The following is an 18,672-nucleotide window of genomic DNA, read 5'->3' as shown; positions in this document are numbered from 1 at the left end:
TTTAATTCTGCTCTGATCTTGATGATTTTCTTCCTTCCACTCACTCTGGGCTTTGTTTCTTGTTGTTCCTCTAGTTCTTGTAGCTGTAGGGTTAGATTTTTTACTTGAGATTCTTATATCCCTTTTAGGTAGGCTTATATTGCTATGAACTTTCCTCTCAGGACTGCTTTCGCTGTGTCCCATAGGTTTGGGGCTGTCATATATTCATTATCATTTGTTTCCAGAAACTTTTTAAAATTATTTATTTGTTTGTTTATTTTTACTTATTTATTCATTTTTAGAGAGAGGGGAAAGGAGAAAGAGAAGAGGAGAAACATCACTGTGTGGTTGCCTCTCACTTGCACCCCCAAATGGGGACCTGACATGCAACCTAGTCTTGTGCCCTGACTTGGAATCGAACCAGCAGAAACTTTTTGATTTCTTCCTTGATGTCATTGTTAACCCATTCATTATTAATAGCATGTTATTCATTCTCCATGAGTTTGAATGTCTATGAGTTTTTTCTTTGAGGTTGATTTCCAGGTTTAAACCACTGTGATACGAGAAGATGGTTGATATAATTTCAATGTTCTTGAATTTTTTGAGGCTTGTTTTGTGTCCTACCATGTGGTCTGTCTTTGAGAATATTCCATGTGCACTTGAAAAGAATGTGTGTTTTGTTTCTTTGGGGTGAAAAGTTTTATATATATCAACTACATCTATTTGATCTAGAGTGTTGTTCAATGCCTCAATATCCTTGTTGTCTCTTTGCTTCGAAGATCTATCCATTGTTGACAATGGGGTGTTAAAGTCCCTTACTTGAGTGTGCTGCTGTAGATATCCTTCTTGTAGTCTTCCAAGATTTTCCTTATATATTTGGGTGCTCCTGTGTTGGGTGCATATATGTTTACAAGGGTTATATCTTCTTGATGGATTTTTCCCTTAAGTATTGTGAAATGTCCTTCTTTGCCCCTTTTTATGGCTGTTGTTGTGAAATCTATTTTGTCTGATAAAAGTATTGCTACCCCAGCTTTTTTTTCTTGTCCATTGGTTTGAAATACTTTTTTTCATCCCTTCACTTTCAGTCTTTGTAGATCTTTTGTTTTGGGATGGGTCACTTGTAGACAGCATATACGTGGGTCATGTTTTCATATCCATTCCTCTACCCTATGTCTTTTGATTGGAGCATTTAATCCATTTACATTTAGGGTTATTATAGATATGTATTTATTCATTGTGACTTTCCCTTTGTACCTGTGTTTCTGTCCCTCTCTTTTTTTTCTTCTTCTTAAAGCAGGCCCTTTAGCATATCTTGCAGTGCTGGTTTGGTGGAGATGTATTCTTTTAGTCTTCCTTTGTCTGGGAAACTCCTTATTTCACCTTCCATTTTGAAAGAGAGCCTTGCTGGGTAAAGTAGTCTTGGTTGCAGGCCTTTGTTTTTCATTGCTTGAAATATTTTTTGCCATTCCCTTCTGTCTTATAATGTTTCTGTGAGAAATCAGCTGATAGCCTTATCGGAGCTCCCTTGTATGTTATTTGCTGTTTTTCTTTTGCTTCTTTTATGATTCTTTTTTTGTCTTTCAATGTTGCCATTTTAATTATGATGTGCCTTGGAATGGGCCTCCTTGGGTTCATCTTCATTGGGACTCTCTGTGCTTCCTGTAGTTGTGAGACTTTTTCTCTCCTTATGTTTGGGAAGTTTTCTGTCAGTACTTTTTCAACCAGGTTTTCTATCTCGTGCTCCTCTTCTTCTCCCTCTGGTATCCCTATGATGTGGATATTATTACATTTAATGTTGTCCTGCAGCTCTCTTAAACCCTCTTCATTCTTTTTCAGTCTTTTTTCATTTTGTTTCACTGTCTGAGAATTTTTTTCTATGTTGTCCTCTAGCTCACTGATCTGATCCTCTGGTTCCTCTAGCCTGCTTTTTATTCCTTCTACTGTGTTCTTCAGTTCAGAAATTATATTCTTCATTTCCTCTTGGCTCTTAGTAATAGTTTCTATGTACTTTTTAATACTGGTGTAGTTCTCAGTAAGTTCCTTGTAGTTTCCCTGGAGTTCTTTGTAGTTCTCCTGGAATTCGTTGTAGTTTTCTCTGAGTTTGTCGAGTTCATTGAGCTTCCTCATTACCATTATTTTGAATTCCATGTCTGATAGTTTGCTTGCCTCTATTTCATCTATCCCTCCTTCTGGGAATTCCTTCTTTCCTTTCAATGGGGTGTTGTTTCATCATCTGCCCATTTTAGGTGGCTCTTCTTGTTTGTTCTGCTTCTTAAGTTGATCTGCTTTTATTTCCTGCCTTTGTGCTGTGACCTTCTGTAGTAGGAATCCTGTGGGATTCAATGGTACAGGCTCCTTAATCTCCTGAACGTCATGCTTTTGAGATGCCCTTTATGCCTTTTATTTGGACTCTGGTGGTATTTTGGTTTTGGTTGTTGTGTTGCTCTTTGGTGGGTCCTTCCCTCCTGTTAGCTGACTAAGAGTCACTCCATCCACCTCGTCTTGTAAATAGTTGTTCAGCTGCTGCTAAAACAGAGTCACAAGTCCAGGCAAGAATCCCACACTCCCAAAGATACCTCCACCCTCAGTTGCTGTATCAGTTAATAAGGATGTATAGAGGGCAGGAGACAGAAAACTCCTATAGAAGGTATCAGTGGAACTTGTCTCCGTAGTATCTGGGTTTTTTTCCCACTTTCTTCTCTTTCTGGATCTATCCCTGAGGTCCCACTCTGGATCTGGCAGTCTGTTCGAGCCTACAAGTGTTCTACTGCCTGTGTCTATCTCTTTTGGTTGTTTTTTGCTCTAGTCACTCTGTAATCTGCAGTCAGGCTTAAGCACCATGGGGGTGGGGCCGACTAATTTCTCTGGCAGGGGCTACTGCTCACCCTCCAGCTGATGCCACTTGGAGGGGAGTAGTCTGCTTAAGAGATTTCTCCCATAGCACTGGGGATGAGTTTGCATTGTGATCTGGTCCACTGCTCCCCCAGCTCTTTCTCCAAAACCAGCACCTGAAACTTTTCTAAAGCGCCTCTAGTTCACTTCACCCTCCTTCAGCTGCAGCCCATGGAGGAAGGGCCGCACGCTCCCCTGCAGGCATGCAGACTGGCAGGCAGATGGGCCAACTGTGTCCCCACAAGCACTCAGCTCAGGACGGGCCAAATGCACCCCCGCTCATACGCAGCCAGGGCTGGGTGGCCAGGATGCACTTCTGCACCTATGCTCCTCAAGAATCTCGCCCCGCCCCTAACCTTTCCTCCCTGGTCAGCAAAAAAACAAAACCAATCACACCAAAAGGCAAAAAAAAAAAAAAAAAAATTAAAAACACACACAAAATATACAGTTGCTCCTTGCCTCATCTCTGCCAGCAGGCATAGCCTCAATCTCCACCCCTGATTCCTCTGAAGGGAAGCAAGCCTAGGTGCATTGAAAAATCTCTGTGCACATCCAGCCACTGACCCGGAAGCCAAGCCAGCCAAAGCTCCCCTCTCTTCTGGGTGTCCTCTGCAATCCTCACCAGACAGGTCGCTCCGAGGTCTCCTCTGCCGACAGCTGCCCCAAGGCTCAACTCCCACCAGTATCCAGATGGTAACTGAGATGCTTTGTCCACAATTAGCCGAAACTCCAGACTGTTTGGGGAGCAAGCAAGCACAGCCTCCACTTACTCCTCCACCATCTTCCTTCCAAGAATATAAAAGATTTAACAGCCTATCTATAAAGTTCATTTATGTATATATATACACAGAACTGTTACAAAAATTAATTATAAATTGGGTACAAAAAATGCTCAGTAAAACCATAAAGTAGAAATAAGGCAGACATTTATTGATCAAAAATATGAGAACCAGAAATTAATAAATAAAATTAGAAAGCAAAATACATTCTTTCACCTGGAAATGCAAAAACTGTACAGTAAACCAATTCTTGGGTCAGAAGAGATGTATAAATTAAATGTCATAATTGTTTTACTTTGATTTTAAATTTTCAATTTTTGAGTGTAGAACATTATATTAGTTTCAGGTGTATAATACAGTGATTCAACATTTATATATCTTGCAATATGATCACCACACTAAGCCTAGTACTGTTGAAACTTATTACAATGTTATCGACTGTAATTTCCCCTTCACTTTTTTCAACCCTATTCCACACCCTCCCTCACACCTGCCTGCCCTGGTAAACATCCCTTTGGTCTGTTTCTGAGTCTGTTTCTGTTTTGTTTTGTTTGTTCATTTGTTTTTGTCTTTTTAAAAGATTTTGCATATATAACAGTCTGTTTTAAGCTGATAGGTGTTTAAGTCGAAATGTATTCAAAAAGCACTACATTTTTACTCTCCCCTCTTTATGCTTTGGATGTCATGTTTTCATATTTTCTCTTTTTCTGTATCCCCTATTTATTGTAATTATAGTTAATTTTGCAAAATTGTCTTTTAACATTGATATTGGCTTTTTCAGCAGTTGATTGACTGCATTTATTATATATTTGCCTTTACCAGTGTGATTTTTTCTTTCCTGTGTTATGGCCTTTTCTTATTTCCGGTTATAGTCTTTTCTTTCCTGCAAAAGACGACTCTTGAACATTACTTGTAAAGTTTGTTTAGTGGTGGTAAATCCTTTAGTTTTCTTTTTTGCTTGCCTGGGAAACTCTCTCTCCTTCAATTGTGAATGATAACCTTGCTAGATACAGTACTCTAGGCTATTGGTTCCTTTGTTTTAGCACTGTAAATATTTCCTGCCATTTCCTTCTGGCCTACAAAGTTGCCTCTGAGAAATAAGCTAACTTTAAGGAGTTTCCCTTGTATGTGACATGTTTTCTTTTTGATACTTTCTCTTTATCCTTAACTTTTGCCATTTTAATCAAGTATGTCTTGCTGTGGTCCTCTTTGGGTTCATCTTGTTTCAAACTCTGTGCTTCCTTGACCTAAATGTCGTTTCCTTTCCCAGATTAGGAAAGTTTTCAGCCATTACTTATTCAGATATATTTTATGCCCCTTTCTCTAGTTCCTCTTCCTCTGGAATCCCTGTAATGTGGATGTTAGAACATTTAATGTTGTCCCAGAAGTCTCTTATACCCAATACTATCCTCATTTTTTTAAATCCTTTTTTCATTTTGCTTTTCTGATTGGGTGATTTCCAGTATTCTGTCTTCCAGGTTGCTAATCCATTCTTTCATACTAACTAATCTGATTTCAGTTTCTTCTAATGTATTCTTCATCTCTGATTGATTCTTTATTACATTTTCTGACTCTGTTGAAATGCTCTCTGAGTTTCTCTGTTCTCCTTTCAAGTTTGTTGAGCATCCTTATGACCACGTCTTTGAATTTTTTGTCAGGCAAATGAATTATCTCCATTTCATTAGAGTTTTTCTCTAATTCTTTTTTTTTTTTTTCATTTGGGACAGATTCTTTTATCTCCCCATTTTATTTGACTTTCTGTGTTTTTTTCCTTTGAGTTAGGTGAAATAGCTTTTTCTCCTAAGCTGTGTGCCAGATGTGTTTGGGAGGGCAGTTGTAGTCAAGGCAGGCATGTGCAGTGCCTGGTAGCCAGAAGGAGTGGGTTCTGGCAGGGCAGCCTGGTGTATGAGTGCTTCCTTGCCCTTCTGCTGTGGACAGAGCTGTCCGGTGTGGGTTGTGCTGTCCACTATGTGTGCAGTGTGCCCTGTTGTTGTAGTCATTTGTTGCCTGAACCTGATCTGGGCAGGGCTACCCTGAGTTCATGTGTTGCAGAGTTCCACTGTCTCCATACTTTCTCCGGGAAAGGCAGGCCCACATGTATGTGTAGGAGCTCCCCACTATTTTTGCATTTTCTCTGAACAGAACAGCCTTGCATAAAGGTACTATAGCATTTTGCTGGTTTCACACTCTGAGCAGGGGCTGTCCCACACGCATGTGAAGCCCCAGTAGGTGCATGCTACAGCACCCTACCACACCCACTGGATTCATCTCCAGGTGAAGGAGCCCCATCTATGTGGGCCGTGGTCGTGACCTGTTTCTGCTGGATCTAGTTCTGGGAAGGGTGGCTGGATATGTGCTGCTGCAGATCAACCAGATATCCTGGATACAGCTCCCACTCACTATCCAAATGCAATGCCCCTCCATTCCTGGGTAATTCCCTCAGCTCCTAGAGAGCTCCCAGAGTACCCCAACCTTCTGTATGAAGTCTTTCTCTCTGTTTTTTTGTTTTTGTTTGTTTGTTTTTGTGCAGAAGCTGTTCAGTTGGCTTTTAAGTGTCTTACAGGAGGAATTGCTCTATATGTAGGTGTAAATTTAATGTGTCCTCCAGAGGGAGTGAGCTCAGGGTCCTCCTACTCCGCAATCTTGGACTGGCCTCCAGAATGTTATAATTTCCAAAGAGAATTGAATCTATGTAAACTATGTCATAATTTATGTAACAAATGTTTTAGAACTGGTCAGAGGGAAATTCATAACCTTAAATACTATACAATAAAAGTGTAAGAAAATAAATGAATTAGCCTTTTATCTCAGGCATCTCTTTGCCAGTAGAGTATGACAAATCTTGCTAAGTTCTTTAAATTTTATTTATAGCATATAACAATAATTTATAGCACAATATGAATTAGAAATTTGATTTTATTTTACTTGAAATTTTTTTACTACTGTATATGACTTCTATGATCCAGATATGCCCTACCAGATCAGACCTTTCCAGACTTACTCAACTTATTGGTCCCTGACAGCCTGAGGAGGTGGGTAGGGAATGCATCCAGGAAGCCATCAACCTGGGCTGCAGGCAGCCTCCCCTCACTCACAGAGTCCCTCCTCCTCACCAGGGGTACAAGAAGCTGGCTGCACTGAAGCTGGATGACATTAGTCACTGTCTGGCAGAGCAGCAGGAGGACTTTGCTAACAAGACAGCTCAGTACCAGCAGAAGATGAGGCACCTCCACCAAATGCTGCAGAACAAGCAGGATGTCCTGGATGAGGCTCTGCAGCAGAAAAGGTAGGGCTGCTCCAGCCCCATATCATGTGTTTATTTTTTGAATGTTTGGTAGAATTTTCCAATAAAACATTCTAGGTCTGTTTTGTTTATTTGATTGCTTACTTTTGTTTTTGCATTTTAGTTTTATTTGAATTTAATGTTGGTCTTGATTTTTTTGCTTTTTTTCTTTTTGAGTATATTTTATCAATTATGCTGTTACAGTTGTCCCAATGTTTCAACCTTGGCCCCCTTCCACCCACTACCCCTCTTGCCTCCAGCAATCGCCCCCACTTTCGTTCGTGACCATGGGTCATATATATGTTATTTGGCCTCTCCCTATCCTATACTTTTCTTAACATCCCCCTGTCTATTTTGTTCCTACCAATTATGTTTCTTGATCCCTGCACCATTTCCCCCATTCTCTCCATTCCCCCTCCCAGCTGATAACCCTCCAAATGCTCTCCATACCTATGATTCTGTTCCTATTCTGCTTGTTTGCTTAGTTTGTTTTAGTTTTTGATTTTAGATTCAGTAGTTGATAGTTGTGAATTTGTTGTCTTTAATGTTCATGGTTTTGATCTTTTTCTTAAATAACTTTCTTTAACATTTCATGTAATAATGGCTTGGTGATGATGAACTCCTTTAGCTTTACCTTGTCTGGGAAGCCCTTTACCTGCTCTTCCATTCTAAATGATAGCTTTGCTTGATAGAGTAATCTAGGTTGTAGGACCTTGCTTTAAATCTCTCCGAATAGTTCTTGCCAGCCCCTTCTTGCCTGCAAAGTTTCTCTTGAGAAATCAGCTGATAAGTCTTATAGGCACCCTTTTGTAGGTAACTCTCTGCTTTTCTCTTGCTGCTTTTAAGATTCCCTCTTTAACTTTTGGCATTTTAATTATGTGTCTTGGTATGGTCCTCTTTGGGTCCAACTTGTTTGAGATTCTGTGCTTTCTGGACTTGTATGTCTATTTCCTTCACGAAACTAGGGAAGTTTTCTTTCATTATTTTTTTATCATATAAGCTTTCAATTTCTTGCTCTTCCTCTTCTTCTTCTGGCATCTCTATGATTTGGATGTTGGTACGTTTAAAGTTGTTCCAGAGGTTCCTACACCTCTCCTTTTTTGTTTGTTTGTGTGTGTATTTATATTCTTGTTTCTTTCTGTTCTGGTTGAATGTTTATTTTTTCCTTTTGTTCCAAATCATTGATTTGAATCCCAGCTCCCTTTCCTTTACTCTTGGTTCCCTGTATATTTTTCTTTCTTTCACTTTGTGTAACCTTCATTTCTTCCTTTATTTTTTTGCCATACTCTATGAGTTCTCTGAACATCCTTATTACTAGTGTTTTGAACTCTACATCTGATAGGTTGGCTACGCCATTTCATTTAGCTTTTTTTTCTGGGGTTTTGTTCTGTTCTTTCATTTGGTACATATTTCTTTGCCTTCTCAATTTCGCAGGCTTCCTGTGTTTGTTTCTGTATATTAAGTAGAGCTGCTTTTACTCCCTGTCTTAGTAGTGTGGCCTGTGGAGCTAAGGCACCTGTAAATTGTGCGGAGCAGAGCTTTAGGTAATTGCCAGGGTGGCGCCACCCACTTCACCACTTTGTGGCTCTGTTTGTGGTGGGGAACTCAGAGGGTAATGCCGCTGCCTTTCTTCTAGCAATTTGCTCAGCACTTGCCCTATTTCCAGTCACTTCACCCACTTTCCATATGTGATCGGTGCCCTGGGGTGTGTGTAGTTCTAAGACCATGCAGGCACTTTAAGCAGTGAAAATCCAGCAGTTTCTTCCACTGCCCCAACCCCACTGGTTTTTTCAGCCAAAGGTAATGGGGGTTTATCTTCCTGGTGTTTGAACCCTGGGCCATGTGGTCTGTCCTGGGGCTGGGATCACCGGCTCCCAGGGCATCTCTCCCGATTTTTATCCACCGCATGTGAATGTGGGACCTTCCGTCCACTGCTGCTGCCGCTGCTTGTCCAAGCCACACTGCCTCTTTACCCCGTCTTTGCAACTCTGTCCCTTCTACCCATCTGGATGAATGTGTCTTTTTTAAATCCTTGGTTGTTGGACTTCCATATAGCTGATTTTCTGACGGTTCTAGTTGTTACTTGTTTTTGAGATCTCGTTGCAATTCTTTCTATGGTTTCACAAGGTGGCGAAGTACCTATGCCCCCATCTTGAACGGAAATCTAAAATTGGTCTTGATTTTTATTTGCTCCCTTTTCTGTTTTCTTTTTAAAATTTTCCCCAGCAATAGACATGTAACATTGTATAAGTTTAAGGTGTACAATGTGATGACTTGATAAATGTATATATATCCAAAATGGTTACCACAATAAAGTTAACACATCCTTCACCTCACATAATTACCATGCTGTTAGCGGTGTATTGCAAACATTTAAGATCTACTCTCTTATCCACTTTCTTGTATAAATACAGTATTGTTAACTATAGTCACCATGCTGTACGTTACAGCCAAGCTCCTCATTTTCTTTTCTTTTCTTTTAAAAATTATATTTATTTTTTATTTTTTAGAGAGAGGTGGAGGGAAGGAGAAAGTGAGGGAGAGAAACGTCAGTGTGTGGTTGCCTCTCACACACCCTCAACGGACCTGGCCCACAACCCAGGCATGTGCCCTGATTGGGAATCAAGCTGGTGATCCTTTGGTTCACAGGCCAGCGTTCAATGTACTGAGTCGCACCAGCCACAGCCCAGCTCCTCATTTTCTTTAATCCCTTCTTGAAAATTTTCTATTGCTTGAATATTGACTTCCTAAATCAGTTTAGTCCTCTTTTTTTTCTTCTTTTCCATCTGTTTGATATTTTTGTTTCATTCCGTTTTCTTGGAAGATATTATTGGGATGGCCAAAAAGTTTGTTTAGTTTTTTCCATACAATGGCCCTACCAGTGCTTAGTGGTCTTTAACTTCATTCAAAAACAATTTTGATAGTTTGTATTGTGACAACTGTCATATCAGCATGCTTTTAAAAACCGTCAAAATTGATGAATTTTTATTTAGCCATTTTAATTTTGAAGATGGAAGAAGATATGCAACTGAAATGCAAAAAAATAATTTGTGCAGTGTATGGAGAAGGTGCTGTCACTGACTGAGTATGTCAAAAGTGGTTTGCAAAGTTTGTTGATACTATTGATATTTTGGCCAAATAATTCTTTGCTGTGGGGCTGTTGTATACATTGGAAGATGTTTAGCAGAACCCCTGGCCTCTACCCACAAGAAGCCAATAACGGGAGATAACTGACATACTCAAAATATACAGATCAATAAAATTATTGGTGAAAATGAAAAATGTGCCTTATTTTATGGGAAAAAAAATGAAAGAAACTTTTAGGCCAACCCAATATTAATTTTTTATTAAATGTTTTATTTCTTATTTGTTTTTATTCCCAAGAACATTATAATCTCCCTTTTCAGAAGATCATAATCATAAGACTAGAGGTGCTTATGTTCTCTGTGGATATAAGGTACCATATCAGTTATACCTTTATTCTTTAAACTTGTGATATAGGAGTTATTGCCAGTGTAGTTAAAAATGTTGGCAAATATCACATGCTTTGTGAAGATGAACTTGGTGGTCCCTCATACTTAAGTTCACCTTTTCATAATGGCTGTGTTGTCTTTGACAAACTAGAATATAAACTGATGCCTGAAAAGACTAATGATGCTCAGGTGTGATTCTCTTCAAATTTTAGTAGGATCCATGTATTTGATGTCATGCAGAATGCAGTTATCTCTGTTTTCCATCAGCCAAATGTTTCTTAATGTCAAGCAAAATGAATTCTTACCAACAAGGTTTCTTTTTTTTTTTTAAGTATATTTTATTGATTATGTTGTTACAGTAGTTGTAATTTTTTTCCCCTTTGCTCCCCTCTTCCCAGTACCCACCTTTCCTCCAGCAATCCCACCCCCTTAGTTCATGTCCATGGGTCTTGCATGTAAGTTCTTTGGCTTCACCCTTTCCTATATTATTACTAACATCCCCCTGTCTGTTTTGTACCAACCAGTTATGCTTCTTAGTCCCTGCCCCATTTCCCCATTCCTCCCCCTTCCCACTCCCAGCTGATAACCCTCCAAATGACCCCCATACCTATGATTCTGTTCCTGTTCTGGTTTGCTTAGTTGGATTTTGTTTTTACTTTTTAGATTCAGTTGTTGATAGTTGTGAGTTTGTTGTCATTTTAATGTTAATAGTTTTGATCTTCTTTTTCTTGAGTAAGTCCCTTCGACATTTCATATAATAATGGCTTGGTGATGATGAACTCCTTTAGCTTCACCTTCTCTGGGAAGCACTTCATCTGCCCTTCCATTCCAAATGAGAGCTTTGCTGGATAGAGTATTCTTGGTTGCGGGTTGCTTTTCATCATATTTGCCAGTCCCTTCCTGCCTGCAAAGTGCCCTCTGAGAAATCAGCTGATAGCCCTATAAGCACCCCCCCGTAGGCAACTCTCTGCCTCTCTCTTGCTGCCCCCAGGACTCTCTTTATCTTTCACCTTTGGCATCTCAGTCATGATATTTACTGGTGTGGTCCCCTCTGGGTCCAGCTCGCCCAGGACCCTCATGCTTCCTGGACCTGTATGTCCATCTCCTTTGAAAAATTTGGGAAGTTTTCCTCATTTTTTTCAATTCTCGCTTCCTTATTCTGCACTGGTTGACTATTATTTTTTTCTTCCTTATGTTCCAAATCATTGATTTGAACCCCGGCTTCCTTCCCTTCACCATTGGTTTTGTGTGGATTTTCCTTTGTTTCACTTAGCATAGCCTTCACTTCTTCTCTTATGCGTTTGCCGGACTCAAGCATATCTGTCAAGCCTGTGAGCATCTTTATCACCAGTTTTTTGAATTCTGCATCTGTTAGGTTGTCTATCTCCTCATCTGTTAGGTTGGCTATTTCCTCATTGCTTAGTTCTCCCACTGGAACCTTCATCCGTTTCCCCTTTTGGGCCCTACTTCTCTCACTCCTCATTCTGACAGGCTCCTGTGTTTGTTTCCCTCTGTGTCCCAGGTAGAGTTGTTGCTCCTGTTACATTGTAAGGGGTGGAGCCTTAGGGATTCATGAGTACAGGGCGACCTGTTTCACCACGTTGTGGTGCTGTATGTGGGGGAGGGGTTGGAGAGGGAACAATGCCACCTGCCCAGCACTCGCCCCTTTTCCAGGCACCTCTCCTACTTTCCCACCGGACTGGAACCCCTCTAGCTGCTGTCCTGGCCATCATTCCCAGAGTGGGTGGGTCTGCAGACTTTCTAGGACCGTGGGGGCCCTTTAAACAAGCGGACTCTGCTGAGAGACTGGCAGTTTTTGCCTCCACCCCAACTCCCACTGCTCTGCACAGTCAGAAGCAATGAGGCTTGATTTTTTCTGGTGCTTGGACGGTGGACTGTGAGGTCTGGTGAGGAGCTGGGAACGCTCCCCAGGTGTCCCTCCTGACTTTTTGAAACGTGTGACTGCCCTTTCTGCTGGCCCGCCACTGCTGCCGCCGCTGCTGCTGCCGCCACCGTGCTGCGTCCTCTCTGCCCTGGTTCTGCCCCTCCTATCTGTCTGGATGGGGATTTCCTTTTATATCTTTGTTTGCTGGACTTCCATACAGTTTGATTTCTGGGTCTTCTGGTTGTTTCTAGTTTTGAGGTAGTTGTATTCCTTCTTAGTAGTGGAGGGAAATAGAGTGTGTCTGTCTACTCCTCCATCTTGGCCGGAAGTCCCCAACATAGTTTCTGTAGTCACCAAAGTTCTTATCACCGTGAATAGTCACTCTGTAAAAAGTTCAGCCAGTACCAAGTTTCTTGCCAGACAGGAGGCTTAGAATTGCATTAATAAAATGGAACTTTATTTTTTCCTTTCTCCGCATTCCATTTTTTGCCCATTAATTGTTTAAAAGTTATATAGTCTATTTCTGTACTTTGAGTGGTTATCCTTAAATTTTCACCATGGATATTTAACATTAAAAAATAAAAATTTAATCAGCATCTCTACATTCTTCTCCCCAAATGCAAGATCTAATGCTTTAATTATTTCCCCTCAGTTTATAGTATTGTCACTAGATAGAACTATGTGACAAGAACTAGAAAGATCTATTTTGTCATTATTTTTAGGCACCCCAAATTAAATGTTATTAGTTTTTATGTAGTTGTTTGTTGTCGGTAAACCTACAGTTTATCAATTTCTTTGCTTGGTAATTGTTAAAAACAAGACGATAGACCCAAAATGGAGATGCTTATGCTAAACCCCATTGTCACGAAACCAAGACTAAATTTACAATTTCAGCTCTCCCAGAAATGAAGTCTTAAATCAGTCAGACAGGAATCACCTGATCAGCACTAGTTACATAATCAACCTGTTAGGTCCCTGTCATCAGGAAAATAACCTTGCAATAACCAACCCACATTTTGGCCTCATTTAATTTCCCTGTTTCTGCTCTCTTCTATCTATGAAAGCCATTTATACAGCCCCTTGGAGTTCCTTTCTAGTTGCTAGATTGGATGCTGCCCAAATTCTAACTGATTTTTGCTAAAAAGAAACAAACTCAATTTTCATATGCTTCAGTTTATTTTTTAACATATTGTTTCTTTCATCTCAGACCTTCTCAGATCAGTTTCCTTGTTTCTTAACTACATTCTTTTAAAGTTTCTCCATTGAGAGACTTCCGGCCAAGATGGAGGCTTAGACGGACGCGCTAGGTCTCCCTCTACAACTAGAGAGGAATACAACTACTTCAAAACAAAGGATAACTAGAAATTCCAGAAAATAAAACTACACGGAAGCCCAACATATGAAGTTATAAACCAGCGGCGCCCTTTGGGCAGGTAAGAGTGAAAGGGGGCGGCGCTGTTTGCGGTCACACCTGGGACAGCGACGGGGAGAACAATCCCGGCTGCAGTCGAACCCCCGGCAGCTCGCGACCCCAACGCTGGGGAAAGCAGCCACCACATCACCTTGAACAGTGAGGCCCAGGGGGGCGGGAGGACGGATCCCGGTCTCCTAGCGGAATAACTGTGTGAATCCATCTTGGACCCCCGCCCCCAAAGAAAGCGCCACAGGGCTGCGAAATAGGTCGCGGACAGGCACCGATTGCTGGATTATGACGACAAAGCACCACGGCACAGCAAGAAAGGTTGCCGAACGGCGCCGGTCGCTGGGTCATTACGAGTACACAGGCACTGCCCCCTACAGCCGGCCCAAGAAAACAAAACGCATCTGTCAAAATGAGGCAGACAGCTATAGAAATCCCGGTGGCACAGCTCACCAGGCAACAGATGGAAAACCTGACAGATGAACAGATAAGAAACCTGTCAGAGGCTCAGTTCTGGGCCATTGTTATCAGGTGGCTTACAGAATTCACAAAAGATCTGGAAAAAGATGAGAAAGAAGCGAAAAACACTCATAACGAAAGGAACAAAACCACATACGAGACAGATGGTGAGGAAAAAAAAATCCAGAGTTCATTTCAACAAACTGGAATATGGAGAAGGAACAAGCAGTCAACCAATGCAGAGAGAGGAAATGGGAAGCAACGATGAGAGGATCAGAAACCTCTGGGACAGCTATAAAAGGCCCAACATAAGAATCATTGGTTTGCCAGAGAGCGAGGAAGATGAACTAGAACTTGAAAAATTGAGTGAAAATATAATAAAGGAGAACTTCCCAGACTTGGGGAAGGAAATAGACTTACAGGTCCAGGAAGCACAGAGAGTTCCAAAAAAACTGGACCCAGGGAGAACCACTCCAAGACACATTATAATCAAAATGTCAAAAATTAAAGATAAAGAGAGAATCTTAAAAGCAGCAAGAGAGAAGAAAAGAATTATGTACAAAGGGGTCCCAATTAGACTATCAGCTGACTTCTCAAGGGAGACCCTGCAGGCAAGAAGGGACTGGCAAGAAATATTCAAAGTAATGAAAATCCAAAACCTACAACCACGAATACTCTATCCAGCGAAATTGTCATTCAGAATAGAAGGACAGAGAAAGTGTTTCCAGGACAAAATAAAACTGAAAGAGTTCATTAGATCCAAACCACTGTTATATGAGATGTTAAAGGGACTGGTTTAGAAAAAGGAGGATCAAGACAATGAAATCTAAAATGAAAACTGCATCACAAGAAACAACAGAAGCTAGGGAATTGAAACAAAGGCAAACTAAACAGGCAACGAGAGTGGAAAAAGAACTTTAGGTACGGGGAACATATTGGGGGGAGGTCAACAGGGAGGGGGAATGGGGAGAGGGAGGGAGATGATATAGGAATTAAGGATCATGGTAGGAGGGAATGGAATAGACAGAGAGAGGTTGAGAAGAACTGTATGCACAACTAATGGACATGATCTAAAAGGGGGGGACAACTGGAGGGAGGGGGGCCACCGGGTGGAGGGGAGCAGAGGGAAGGGAAATTGGCACAAATGTAATATTATAATCAATAAAACACATTAAAAAAATAAAATAAAATAAAGTTTCTCCATTGAGATTCAGTTGGGAGTAAGCTTTCTTAGTTTTTATTTATTTGAAAATACTGGGTTTTGACCTCATTCTTGTAGGATAATTTTTGCTGGGTATAGAATTCTACCTTGACAGGTTTTTTTCTCAGCATATTCCATTGTCTTCTCTGTTTCATTTTTGTGGTTATGATATATTTTGCCATTTATAAAAAAGCTGGTCCACCTTTTCTCTTGTCTTTTTAAGATCCCCGCTGTCTCTTGTATTCTGCAATTTCATTATTATGTGTTTAACTATGAATTTCTGTATACTATCTACTTCATATAAGTTAATATATCTGTGATTTTGTGTCTTTCATTACTATAGAAAATTATCAGTTACTATTTCTTAAAATAAGTCATTTCCTATTACTTTCTAAATTTTCTTCTTGAACTCAGATTAAATGGATATTAACGCTTCTGATTGCATCCTCCATGTGCCTTACCTTTTAAGTTTTTCATCTTGTTTTTCTGGTCTACATTCTTACTAATTACTTATGTTTAGTATTTCTGTTTACTAATTCTCTCTTCAGGAATGTTAATCTACAGTATAATCCAGCCACAGGGTTTTTTATATCAACAACTATATGTTTCACTTTGAGAACTTCTATTTTATTCTTTTGAAAATCTATCTAGTCATTTTTTAAAATAAATTCTTGTTCTTTGCTTATTTTTAATCCCTTTTTAAAAAAAATCATTTTGTTCATAGTTATTTTATGTTCTGTATATGACAATTCCAATATGTGAAATTTGGGAGAGCTTTAATCTGATTTTGTTGACTCTTGCCCTATGTGGCTTATTTTCTTCTATATACAATAATTTTTTTTTTTAATTCTGAAATCATATATGGTTGAATTTAATTTGTGAAATCCTGATTGTCTGGACTGAGGATGTTTTTCTCTAGAGATTTGTATTTGCTTCTCTCTGGTGCGAAAAATATAATTCCAACCTGGAGCCACTTTAATTTTATTAATAATTTTTAAAATAGATTATAGTAATGCTTTTGTAAGAAATACAAAAGGGTCTTTCATGTGGTGATGTCAGCAGCATGGCAGGATGAGGGCATGTCCAGGTCTCTCCCCTTGAAGTTGAACAGCTATAATTCAACACAGCATTCCCTGTTCAAGACACAAATGTATCTGAGATATCACACAGAGACACCTGAAAGTGGGAGTATCTGAGCAAGCAGCAAAGACAATAAGGGAAGGAGGACAGAGACAGAAGCCACACATAGGCTTGCTGCAGTCCCAGTGAGCATGAAAGCAGTGAACAGCTAGGGTGCATCCTGCACTGGGCAGACCAAACCGGAGGGGCAGAAACAGCAGTTGGGCCTGGGTGGGCTGGTGCACATTGAGGTTGGGCCTGGTGTCAAGGGCAGAGAAATGGTGCAAAGAAATTATAGCACTCCAAAGCCCACCAGTATTGAACAAAGGATTTCAAACACAGATAATCCACCCAACTCACACCTCTGTGCCCCTCAGGTAACAAAATCTTCACTCAACACATCGCAAAAGGGCTGAAAAAAAACTTTCCAGCCTAAATGGTCTGTATTCATTGCAGCTAAAGCCACGAGGAAGAGCAAAACCACAGACAAGCTAACTCGCTTAACTTTTCCCCACCCATTGTGGCACAGCCTGGTAGTAGCATTTGGGTCAACTTAAAGCAGCCTGGCAGCAGGTTCTGGCAACAGGAAGACAACGCCAGGATCACGCAGGAAACCCATTGTCTGCCCCTTCCAATCCATGGGTACAGTGGCCCAAGATTGAGGCAACTAGGTCATAAAGGGAACACCCACATCCTGGGGAATACAGTTTTTTTCCACAGCGAAGAGATCAGTGCCCCACAGAGATCCCAGATGTCCCAGTAGTGCAGGTAAGAGAAAATAAAAAGTTGCGCTTCAGCATTACCTACTGGAAAACAAAAGAAAGACTTCTACTCATCAACCTGCTAAATAGTGTAAAATTCTTTAAAAAGCAACTTTTATTTCCACAAATGCCCAGGCAGAAGAGTAATCCATCAAGCACAATGAATAACCAAGGTAACAAGAGAATTCAGAAAGAAGATGAATAATCTTTAGAAAATAAACTTGAAGACATGGAAATATGTGATTTAAGTGACAGAGAATTCAAGGTTGTAGTTCTGAAAAACTCAGATACAAGAAAACTCAGACAATTTCATGAACTCAGAAATAAAATCAACAAAAGGAGGACTTCACCAAAATGATTGAGACTATTAAAAAATTCTAGAACTGAAAAACTCAATAAAAGAGATGAAGAATGCACTAGCAAGCTTAGGAAATATTAGAACAGACCAGATGGAAGAAAGAATTAGTGACAGAGAAGATAGAAATCTAGAAATAAATCGTGTGGAAGAAGAGAGAATGGGGGGGGGTGGAAGGAAGGAAGGAGAGAAAAAAGAAAAGAAAAGAACCCTACAAGAACTATCTGACTCCATTAGAAAGAGCAATATAAGCATAATGGGTATACCAGAAGGAGAAGAGCAGGGGAACAGAACAGAGAGCCTCTTCAAACAATTGACAAAAATCTTCCTAAGTCAATTAAAGAACTGGATCCTCAAATACAAGAAGATAAGAGAACACCTAATTATCTCAATCCAAAAAGGCCTTCTCCAAAGCACATTATATTAAAACTGTCAAAAATTGACAACAAAGAAAGAATTCTCAATGTAGCCAGGAAAAAGAAGATGGTAACCTATTAAAGACATCTCATTAGATTATCATGGAAGTTTTCAGCAGAAACCATACAAGCTAAGATAAAGTGGAATCAAATGCTCAAATTATTGAAAGAAATAAATCACTAGCCAAAATAATATATCCAGCAAAGTTATCCTTTAGCTTTGAAGGAGAAATAAAAACTTCTCCAGGCATACAGAAACTGAAGGAATTTACTACAAGAGCTTCATTACAGGTGTTCTACCTGAAAGACAAAAAGATACAAAACTATGAGTAAGATGACAAACAGAAAGACAGAAGCAGGAAATTGTAGCCCCTGTTACAATTGATAGGGCATCAAACACTTAAATGTAACATAAAAGTTGAAGGAGTAAAAAAAAATTTTTTAAGACAATAGTACTGCAATTTTGAAATGAATTCATGGCATTAAAAGGGATAATTTGTGACAACAAAAACAATAAAAGGGAAGAGGGGAAAGGACTGAACTTGCACAGATGAATGGAGATAAGATGCAATCAGAGGAAAAAGGTCTACTGTATATATGAAACTTTCTTTTGCATAAGCCCAGTGGTAACCACAGGAAAACTTAGAACT

General features: G+C 40.0%; 1 protein-coding gene across 2 annotated transcripts in view; it reads left to right on the top strand.

Moving 5' to 3' along the window:
• Positions 1-18,672, top strand: part of CEP89 (centrosomal protein 89) — a 109,334-nt gene that overhangs the window by 86,650 nt on the left and 4,012 nt on the right. For both annotated transcript variants that reach the window (XM_090260340.1, XM_090260339.1), the window contains one exon: positions 6,767-6,936. In XM_090260340.1, coding sequence (XP_090116466.1) covers positions 6,767-6,936 — 170 coding nt within the window. The remainder of the gene's footprint in view (positions 1-6,766; positions 6,937-18,672) is intronic.

This window comes from Furipterus horrens, unplaced genomic scaffold (genome assembly GCF_987537825.1).
Source record: "Furipterus horrens unplaced genomic scaffold, mFurHor1.1.pri manual_scaffold_13, whole genome shotgun sequence".
Classification (NCBI taxonomy): domain Eukaryota; kingdom Metazoa; phylum Chordata; class Mammalia; order Chiroptera; family Furipteridae; genus Furipterus; species Furipterus horrens.
The sequence above is the reverse complement of the archived record's forward strand: the minus strand, read 5'-3'. Positions and strand labels throughout refer to the sequence as shown.